Raw genomic sequence first — 10596 nt, 5'->3', positions numbered from 1 at the left:
TAAGGCCGGTTCTCTTAAGAAAGAAGGAACAGAACAGGTGGAAGATTTAGAAGAGAAGAGAGGAAAGGTAGAAAAGGGAGGTGGAGAGAGAAGGAGTGGCTGAGGAGGGAGGGGAGGAATCCCAGAAATGTGTTTGGCCCTGAGGCTCCTGTCACCACATCAGGCGAGAGCCACGACAGCTTATTCGAGCCTCTCTGTGGCCCAAAGACGCCAAGGTGGGGCCACCAAACCTGCTGCAGGTGGAGAGGAGCAGGAAGAAGGTCTCTTCTTAAAGACAGAAAATACCATTTTAAACCTAAAATCATTATCTATTATATTAAACGGAGGTTCTCAACGTCTCTCAAACATTATTATTATCATTATCTCTGTACTGGGACACATGTAAACAAACACATGATGCCAGCATGATGTGCTTAAAACATATACTCCTATTTCTCTCCAGGTGTACATTGGCATCAACTCCTTGAGCACAGACTTCTCCTCTCAGAAGGGAGTGAAAGGCCTGCCTCTAAACATACAGATTGACACGTATGACTTCAGCTCAGGAACCAACCGACTCATCCACAGAGCTGCGTGCCAGGTCAAGATTTTCTGCGATAAGGTACGTCACTTGTGTCACTTCATTCACCCTTTCTTACACACACACACACACACACACAAATTTCTCATTTGTGGGGTCAAAGTCATTATCGTAACCATGCCATTGTGTGTCCTCAGGGTGCAGAGAGGAAGATGCGTGATGAGGAGAGGAAGAGAAGCAAGAGGAGGGGAAAGAATGATGCTAACAGTGAGTGTTGCAAACAGGCAGTGTGCCTTAAAGATAATATCATCCTCCATTATTATTACAGGATACAAACTTCAGAGAGTGTTTTCTAACATTGTGGACCTTCCTGCTTTTGTTTTTCCAGCCAAGTCTTTAGTGAGCAGCTCCATGGGCAGTGACTATACTTTCTTCCAAACCTTGGATGACCACATCACCCAGCCAGTTCTCTTCATTCCAGAAACACATATCTCCAGCTTGCAGCGCATGGTAAATCCCCCCTCCTTTAACTATATTATGTTATTGTTGGTAGCTCTCCTCTCCACTCCTCCTGTGTTGAGTGAATCATGTTCCCGACCCCTGAGTACCTGGAGGCAATAGGACAGGCACGAGAGAGGCAGGAAAAAACTGTGGGAAAGTATGTAGTGGGAAAAGTGGGCTGGGAAAGGGGAGGGGACGGTGTCAGTGAAATTGAGGCGAAAGACTGGGTGAGCTAATTGGAGTCGAAACCAGGCACAGGTACAAGCTGCTACAGCTACTGACACTGAGATTAATCTATGGGGGTAGAAACACACACACACCTGGTGCAACAGCACACAGACACCTGACATACAGTTTGCGCCACCCTCATATGTTCTTGTACTTAGACACACACTTGCATAAACAGTGAGGTGAGAGTGCTGTTCAGACAGGCCAGTTTTCCCACACCATGAAGTCTAGATTAGCATGTATGAGAGTGTGTGTAGCTCAAAAGTGGCATTGTGCATTTTGATTTAATTTCCCTGATTTGCAGTGAGTGAAACTGAGCAAAATGCAAACAAGTATTACACAATGACGCAATAATAGTGTGTTATGAATGGCTGCGGCATAAATAGTTTTTGATTGGCTAGTACGATAAAGTGTATGATTGTTCTATCAGTGTCTCTCCATCAGTGACCATGCTGACGTGTTTCTGTTAGAGGTTATGGGAAATGCAGTTTTAAAGTGATGATAACATTCCTCTTTTGAAAGTATTGTGCACAGACAGTGGTGGGAAGGGGGACATTAGGCAATGCTTTTATCTGTGGAGTGGTTTCTAATCAGATCTCTGGTCTCATCTCTGTTTCTCGCTGTCTCTCCAGGCCCCTCCCGTGGACGAAAACGACAGGTAAGCACAGATAGAAAACACAAGGCGACATTGAGAGCCATCACAACCGGTTATTTCCAAATAAAAACAAAGTGTCTGTTTTAGTCTAATGTAAATGTCTGTTCTGTTGCTATAGGAGCTCTATGAAGAGAATGTATCAAGACAGAGACCAGAACAGCTCTCCACCCAGCAAGCAAGCCCGTAGAGAAGACACCCAAAGAGGTACATTAGAAACTAAAAGTTTAATATTAAAAAAGAGATGCAAAGATCGATAAAGAGTCAATGAGCTTATCTAGTTTTTTGTGGTAAATGTTTTATTTCTTTTCTTGCCTTCCAATAGTTCTGCTGTACGTGAGGACAGCCGCTGACGAGGTGTTTGATGCGCTCATGCTCAGCACACCAACGGTGTCAGGCCTACGAGATGCTGTAAGTAACAAACTCAAAGACATTCCTGAATGATTTGACCTGATTTCGTCTGTGTTGTTGCCTTCCAACAGACACGTACTCACACATTCATGCATAACAATAAAGTCACCATATGTTATCTCTCAAGTGTATCACTTTTCTTTCACCCGGGCGATCATGCTAACTGTCTTCTCATATTCCTTCCCTTCCTCAGGTTTCAGAAAAGTACGGTATGCAAAAAGACACCATTGGAAAAATCTACAAAAAATGCAAAAGAGGGTGAGTGTCTTATTGTTTCTTTGGTATGCCTAATGCACTGTGATTATGCAATTAGCTTAACACACAAGCTAGATTAAAGGACTTAATTTGACACAGAAGAGGTGCATAAATTCAGGGCTTAGTTTGTGATTTTAATCTCGTCCTCCTTTAAGGAAGCTCATGTTGACAGACTGGGTAGGTAGGTTAGTTGGCTTGGCCTGCTGGAATGTGTTAATTGCAGCTCCTCCAAAAGAAAGACAGGTGACTGAGAGAGGGTGAAAAGATTTCAAAAGTCCTGCCGATGAATCATGGCCAATTGTTGTACTTATTTATGTTTTCATAACCTCCACCAACATCAGGAAGTTTTACGGTGGTGAAAGAGATAGCTGGTTTGATAACGCTGAAGGCTTTGGAGGCTTCTTGTCACTATCTGAAGGTTGTCAATCAAGTTTGGGATCTTTTTTTATACTATTACACATCATATTTCTATCAGCTAAACATCGCTCAGGTCAGATGAGTTCGTTAGAGCTGCACTGAATGTAGGTGCTTTGGATTGGTGCCCTGTCTAAAAACCGGCTCCAATCTGCTTAATTTCCTCAACCTATTTGGTGGAACTCCAGTGGTAATGAAAAGGTCAACTCCTCTCTTGATGACTGATGATTCACAAAAAATCTACTTGTAACGTAGTTACAATAACAGCTACATGCTGGCTTTTAAAATGAAACAAAGTACGTGTCTCATAAGTGGAATTTCCAAATATCCAAAAACATGTATTGCATCGACTGTATTTCACGCAGTGAACAGCTGTCAAACTGATAATAGTCTGGGTTACCTCCAGCAAAATAACAGAGGAGATCAGAGGCCAGTCGTCCTGACAGAGACTGAAACACCTTTAGGTGATTTTCCTGCTTCTTGCTGGCAGCGATCACTTCAGGGGGTGCAGCTAAGCTAACAGGTTGGGTTACATTCTCCCCGCAGTTCCCTCCCTCCTCTTTAGCTCTTGTCTTCAATCAGCCCTGTCCCTGCAGGCTAAATGCATGAGCGTGGAGGTTAGTTCAGTCACTAAAGCCTTAAAGACTTACAGGTTAGTGTTAGTGTTGGGGAGGAGGAAGAGAGTGACCTGATTTACTACCCCTGCTGATGCAAGAGATATACCGCCAATGTTTTTCGCCTGACAAGCTTCCTCCAAACAAATGACATGTTGTGTTTTAACTCAAACAACAAACCTGATGACTTGTTGCTTATGTCAGACCTGAAAAATAGAGCACAAAACATTTAAGAGCCAATTTGCATGTCCTAGTTTTGAAGATAAATCTTTTTTTTATTTATTAAAAAGTCTAATACACTTTGATTTGGCACACTTCCTGTGCACCATTGATAGATTCTTCCTCATGATCACTGAGCTAACCTTTTGATTTTGCATCTTTTCTTCAGGATTTTCGTCAACATGGACGATAACATCATCGAACACTACACCAACCAGTCGGCCTTCCTCATTGAGATGTCTGAGCTCGTCCACGGTCAGTTCCAGGTCACACTCATTGAAGTATGAGATCCAGCATCCCATCAGCCACCTGCTCCATTTGAAGGATGTAACAAATCACAGCTGCCAGTTTAAACCATATCTGAAAGCACTGCCCAGTCAAAGACAATGTAAGCTGTGGACTGCCGAAACCAGTAAGAGAACCGGACTGAAGAGACCTCTCCAGTTTTTCCGAGCTCAGTTGAAGAAGTCAAACCGTTTCTCGATTTTGTAAATACCACTCGCTCCTGTTCTTATCATTTTGTTATTTGAATTTAATATTGTAACGTAAGAGCAATTATGATGAACAGCCTGTACATAATGTAAATAGACTTTAATATGACAGTGTTTTATGTACTCTCCATGTGCACGTGGTGATCCATTTTCCACAAATTGCTATGTATTTCAATTTTTTTTACAGAGCTCTGTACATTTGTGTACAGTTTATTTTCAGCATTTTCAGAGGTTGCTGTTCTTGCTGCTTTCAATGTACTTGTCATTTCTTCTGCAAGACCCAATGGTGCGTTTTCTCATCCACAACCTACTAATAAGGTTTTTCACTGCCATCAGTATCATCCTGTTAGTTTCATGACTACAACGGCCCGATGCTTGGTTAAATTCATAACTAAAAGTCAGACATTTCCACCTATAAAACCACACGAGAGTTAGTATTGGCCATCATTTAGCCCAGGCTGTGGACATTTCCTGACTGTATGGTATAACCACAGAGTTTTTCTAGAAACCCCCCAAACCCTGCCAGAGGACTTTCATAATATGTGTTTGCATGTGTGTGTAAAAAGCTGTTTTTTCCCCTTATACGTTATGCATCATTTCAAAACAAACATGTATCCCTGTAATATTTCATTATTATACCATGGCAATTCTGGTTGTATTAGCATATCTTGCCTCTTTTGTAAGAAAATAAAGGAAATGCATAATAGGTTTTGTGGCTGTCTCTTATTTGTTTTTAGTAATTATGCATTCAGATTAAAAAACAAGCCATTCACACCTCTACCAGGATCAATTATCACTGGAACAAACAAAAGATAAGGATAAGAGATGCTTCCTGTGTGTGTGAATAGAAGTAGGTGAAGTGCATAATAGAAATGTTTACAACAATCCGATCTCTCGCTAGATCAAACAAAATCATGAATCCCATCTGCATGAGAGAGCTTTCGTCTTACTTTCTGTGTTTTTTGTGTGTATTTGTGTATAAGGAGCGGGGTTATACACAGATCAACACACAAACAAAAAGAGACTTTGGTTTTCTAGCAGCTCTCTGCTCTAAAATAGGGCAGTACACACGTGTTGAAGTGTTGGCATACATACAGAAAAGCTTGCTGCCTTTCCCTATTAGGTGACACTGAAAGGGAAAAGCAGGGAGGCACTCTGTCCTGGATTTAACACAGACATCTTTTAGCAATTGAAAAAGAGAGGAACACACACACACACACACACACAGAGAGCAGGCAGCAAGGCAAGCAGACCAAAAAAAGGGAGAGACACAAGGACAAACAGAGACACAAAGACAGGGAAAATTAGGAAGCGGAGACTGGTGAAGTGAAGATAGATGAGAAGGAAGAGAGAGTAGAAATAATGAAGAGGTGGTTGCACCATCTGCTGCCAGAGAGCAAAACATGTTGTCGCCATTCAGACGGGAGCAGGGAGGCAGCTGGCGATCTGCAGTGAGATACCCACAACCCCTCCTGAATGGTAAGTGACTACATGGACTGTCTTAGTGTGTTCATGTGTTTGCATTGGCTCGATATACGCCCGTATGTGAGAGGAAGTGTTTGGGATATTAATTCCCTACAGTATGTTCATCATGTTCAGTTTATGACTAGCCTCTTTAATGTGTTGTGCCTCTCTGCAGATGTTTCCATACATCTCCTCTGCATGAAAACAAAGCAAGCATCTGGTAAAGTCACTGAATTTAAACCATTGCAGTAACAGACAGTAATAAATGAACTTGACAGGTACATCTTTTGGTATGATTACTGTCCAAAAGTGACAAGTGATACATGTATACAAAAACAAACAGATCCTCCTTGATTGAGGTGAGACTGCCATTTAATTCACTCCCCATGCCAAGAAGTCTCTCTTTCCTGTAATGTCAATGCGGTCAAAACATTCTGGTAGCAGAGCAGGAAATACTGCCTTTCTAATTACAATGTTATATAATGTGCATGTAATTTTAGATGTCACTCGATGACAGGTATGTGGTTACAAAAATACACTTGATTGGATCTCATCAACATCAAGACGTGGATTCCCATGATACATTTATTTTCCATTTAAACTTATTTATTCCAGTCTAGTCATAGTCATGTTTCAGTAAATCTTTTTCCAGGAAATTCTTGACTATTCTTACACTGACACCTGGTAGATCATCTTTGATCCTTTCATTAGATTTCCAATTACCCTCATAAAGGTGATTGGTCTGTCTCCTCAAGCTAAATGTCACCACCCTGCCAGGGACATTTCCAGAAGGGAAATATTTTACCAATAATTAGGTTAAATTTACAAATGTGATCCATGTAGGCTGAAAGTCCTCTCCATAGTGCACTAAAGCCAATACAAGCTGGTATTTACATTACAAATTATTTCCCACCATCGTCCAAACACTGAACCTGCTTCAAATACCAAAATAGATTGGTTAGATTATGCATTGTATGTCTTGCCAATATGTTACCAGTAGCTTTTAAAGCACAAAACTGGTCACAGAACCAAATCAATAAAATTGATCCTTGATCCTTCTCAGTGCCTAAATTCAGCTTATTCAGGGGTTGTGCCAGTACTGTATGTCCAATGTACAGTATGTTTTTGCAAATGTGTTACTCTTTTATTGTGTTTTTTTGCAACAAAGAAGTGACTTCATTGGCCATTTTATTGTCATGTAGAAAGCACATGATCTTACTGTGTCATTACAACTCAGCAGTTTGTAAGACAACACTTTATTGGGTTAAAGGTAATGGGCATTAAGTTATTCAAGGCAGAACTTCAGTTATATATTCAATAGAGATAATTCTATTATATGAAGTTATTTAATCGCCTTTTACTTTTGAGTTTTCATTTTAAATGCTTTAACGTTTTATTTATTGTGACATAACATCTAAAATGGAAAATGAAGCAAGGGTGTTTTTCCACAGTAAGGAAGTCATCAGATTACCACCGGTGTGTGTGTGTGTGTGTGTGAGAGAGAGAGAGGAGAAACGAGAGAGAGAAGGAGAGAGATGTACACTGATTGTGGCCTGCTTGTGTTTGGTGTTGTCTTATTTGCCGCGGAGTCATTACAACGGTCTCAAGTTGTCCTGCGTCTCCGTCCCAAAAGGGCATTCTTTATTTCCTCCTCCCGGAAGTGAGAGACACTGTAGAATGGACTCACTCTGCATTCAAGACACTGGCCTGACATAATTAACTAAACCCGAGTAGAATTCTGGGGTCGAAGGTTCATAGCTGGCATTCAATTCCGGCAAGGCTTATGAAAAAAGAAAGAAGCCACAACAACACACATTCTTCCTATGCACACACATAACATACACACACACACACACACTCCACAGCTGAACTCAAACGTATGTCAACATTTGTATAGTATAAGGCAATCTTGGTCTTGTAGAGGGGACCTAACTAGGTCTAAGTGATAAACTAAGAGCCACACACACCACACACACACACAACACACACACACACACACACACATGTCCATGGGTTGAGCCTGGCCCAAGTTATCGTATCCTAGCAAACAGAGACAGGCATCGCCGTTTCCAGCTCTTTTCCTGTCCAGGCCGCTGGAGCGTGAAGGCAGACCCTCCTTCTGCTTTCTCCGCTGCTGAAAGCTCTTGTCTACTGCTCCCTTTCCAACCTCGTTGTTTTTCAATATCTCGTATCTCTGTCTCAAGTCTCAGTGTCTCTTGATCGGTCTCAGTTCGTCTCTCGTACTCGTCATCTTCCTTCTCCCCTCTCTCTCTTTTCTCTTCTCTCTCTCTCTCTCTCTCCAGCACTTCAACCCACCAAGCCCGCTCTCTAACTGAATCTCTGTCTTTCGTTCAGACAGTCAGAATGAAGAGTCTGCAGCTAAAAGGGAGGAGAGTTTCGATCAGGAGGTAATGGATAAACTTCTATCTATTAAGGTGTTGGGTGTTGAACTTACATTGTTGTTGTTGTCTTTGTTTTTGATAATAGCTGATGTGAAGGAAGTATTCTAGTTCTTTGTTTCTTTATAGACATAGATCAGGAGTGTCTGGTCTGAGGAGACGTTTATTAAATGTGACTGTTTTTTTTTTATTATGTCACAATCTTGTTGTCTTATCCTTTCAGAATAGATCCACACTGCTCTGAGAGGTCCCACAACACCGACATATGATAATAACAAACAGCTTTTCTGTCTGGAGGAGCAGTCAACCTTTCTTTTGGAAAATACTCACATTGAGGACAGGTACTGCGCAGCTGATTTCAGATGTTTTTTTTTTACAAAAAACAAAGACAGTTTTGAGAGTTTTTGTAAAGAATCAGGACTGCAGCACTTGCGATGCATACTCCAGCCTCCATGGTGATGGGGATTGTCTTTGCCCCTTTGGGATTGGTCCTTGTCTTCACTGCTGCCATCACCCCTCAGTGGAGAGAGGGACGGGCACGTCTAGGCATGGCAGGGCTGGGGTCATTTCTTCGGTCAGGAGTGAAAGGTCAGGGGATGGGGGTCAAGTCCGGGTCAGTGGAGGCACTGCTCTTGCTACGCTCTGATGGACTCTGGGAGAGCTGCCTGCAAGTGGAGCACTCAGAGCTGAAGCAGTGCTGGCCTGTGGCAGGTCCATATCAGAGAGACCCGAGGGTTCGCCTGACACAAGGTCTGGTGCTGACCTCATTGTTCCTGTGTGGCACTGGTATTGTTCTGGCATGTATCGGGGTCCGGTGTTGGATGGATGTACCTTTGAGAGGTGTAGCAGCTACAGGTGGACTCCTGGTGGTGATGTCTGGGCTGCTGAGCCTGACTGCACTCGGGGTGTACACCCACAACCTTGGAAGACTGGGGATGGCAGATCCAAGCCAAGGGATCAATAACCCCAGATTCCCCCACCTCAGCCTCCATCCAGCCGGCTCGCTCTACTTTGGATGGCTGGGTTCATGTTTACAGGTGCTGGGAGGCAGTGCTCTGCTGTTCAGCTCCAAACGACCAAAATGCCCGACCTGCCCTTCCTGCCCAGAGCTCCCTGATTGCCCTGCGTGTCGTTCATGCACAGAAATGATCAACAAACCAGACACAAATGTATATGAAGTCAGCTGTTGAAAAAAAAATGGGTGAACATATCTGGAGATGTGGGCACTTCTTAAAGTCACTTCAACTCAGCTAATAAATCTGCCAATGTGTCAATTTATAAATGACTGCAAAACCACAGGACATTGCCAGCACCTGATTAATAGACCCTAATGTCAGGTATGAACATGATGGATGTAATTGCCCCTTGACGTAGAAAGAAAGATGTTTTTAGGGTGAGGAATAAAAAGTGATGAATCATAAAGTACAAAGATTGTGCCAGGTTCATTAAGATCATTATGGTTGAAAAGAGCTCAAGTTCCTGCTGCCTTTAACTGCAACATGTAGTGAAACATGACTGAAGTGTCTCTTTGTGCTGCCTTTAACATTGTAGCCATGCCTCTGTACTGTTAGCAAGAAACGTTTTTTGTGTCCGAACAAAACTGTGAAATGTAAAAATATTTGTGATAAAGTACAGGAGTGGACTAGCAGTTGTTTAGATAATGTCAGGGCTTTAAATATGATTTCAAGCTTGTTTTAGATGCTGTTAAAGATTACCACTGTAAAAATCTGGAATGTACTTTGTAGTCTTAGGTTACTTGTTAACAGAAAATGATGTTAAATCCTGTTTTCTTTGGAACAGAGACAGCAATCTTGAATTATTTACTCCAGAAGTATTTGCATCTGCTTTTAATATTTAGTTTGACTCAGTCACTGCAAGAAAGGAAAAAAATCTATTTTAGAAGTCAAATTAGTGTAAACACATAATAAATAATCTTCCAATTTCTTAGTCTGGCAGGGTAAATCTTTGTATGATACCTTCACTGAAGAGCCTTCATCTAATGGATGTGATATTTCTGACTTGATAACACAAACAGAAGAAAAAAAAAGTGTTTGAGGAGGAGGACGTACAAAAGGGTGTGGTTTGTTCTTTATAGATTATTTGTTGACGTTAACTTGATGTAGTGTGCTCATACTTGGTGAATTCTAAATTGAATAAAACATTTCAACACAAAATCACTGTGTGCTGTGTCCTTGTACTACTGTTTTACATGACAACCAAAGCACATCAAGGATAGATGATTATATATGAATCATCCTACACAGAATAAAGGTTCATGTGTAAATTTTTACCAATGTTATACACACCATGGCTTTTTCTAAAGCTTGTTCAAGTGTTGGAAAGTTTTTCTGTTTCATTGTCTCCACACAAAGCTGAGAAGCAGAGATCCTCTCAGCCAACGCACAGCAGACAAGGTCACTGCAGCTAA

The 10596-nt window shown here is 41.7% G+C and overlaps 2 protein-coding genes across 3 annotated transcripts in view; both read left to right on the top strand.

Annotated features, from left to right (window-relative positions):
- The window catches only part of grhl3 (grainyhead-like transcription factor 3), a 9412-nt gene extending 4412 nt beyond the window's left edge, over nt 1-5000 (top strand). The window contains exons 8-15 of the mRNA XM_035673386.1: nt 443-601; nt 718-787; nt 909-1030; nt 1882-1907; nt 2023-2108; nt 2227-2312; nt 2506-2570; nt 3984-5000. Of these exons, the coding sequence (XP_035529279.1) occupies nt 443-601; nt 718-787; nt 909-1030; nt 1882-1907; nt 2023-2108; nt 2227-2312; nt 2506-2570; nt 3984-4101 (732 nt within the window). The 3' untranslated portion in view covers nt 4102-5000. The remainder of the gene's footprint in view (nt 1-442; nt 602-717; nt 788-908; nt 1031-1881; nt 1908-2022; nt 2109-2226; nt 2313-2505; nt 2571-3983) is intronic.
- Nucleotides 5001-5476: 476 nt separating this feature from the next.
- Nucleotides 5477-10330, top strand: si:dkey-221l4.11 (claudin-23). Of its 2 annotated transcripts, none has more exons than XM_035674741.1 (3): nt 5477-5784; nt 8125-8177; nt 8392-10330. In XM_035674741.1, the coding sequence occupies exon 3, from the start codon at nt 8603-8605 to the stop codon at nt 9356-9358; it is 756 nt and encodes a 251-aa protein (XP_035530634.1). In that variant the 5' UTR covers nt 5477-5784; nt 8125-8177; nt 8392-8602; the 3' UTR covers nt 9359-10330. The 2 variants fall into 2 exon arrangements, with proteins under 2 accessions (XP_035530634.1, XP_035530633.1); XM_035674740.1 differs by having other exon boundaries at nt 8073-8177.
- The last annotated feature ends 266 nt before the right edge of the window (nt 10331-10596 follow it).

The sequence above is a fragment of the Morone saxatilis genome, unplaced genomic scaffold (assembly GCF_004916995.1).
Source record: "Morone saxatilis isolate NCDOM2014 unplaced genomic scaffold, NCSU_SB_2.0 Contig3, whole genome shotgun sequence".
NCBI lineage: Eukaryota > Metazoa > Chordata > Actinopteri > Moronidae > Morone > Morone saxatilis.
This window is presented reverse-complemented; position numbering and strand designations above follow the sequence as displayed.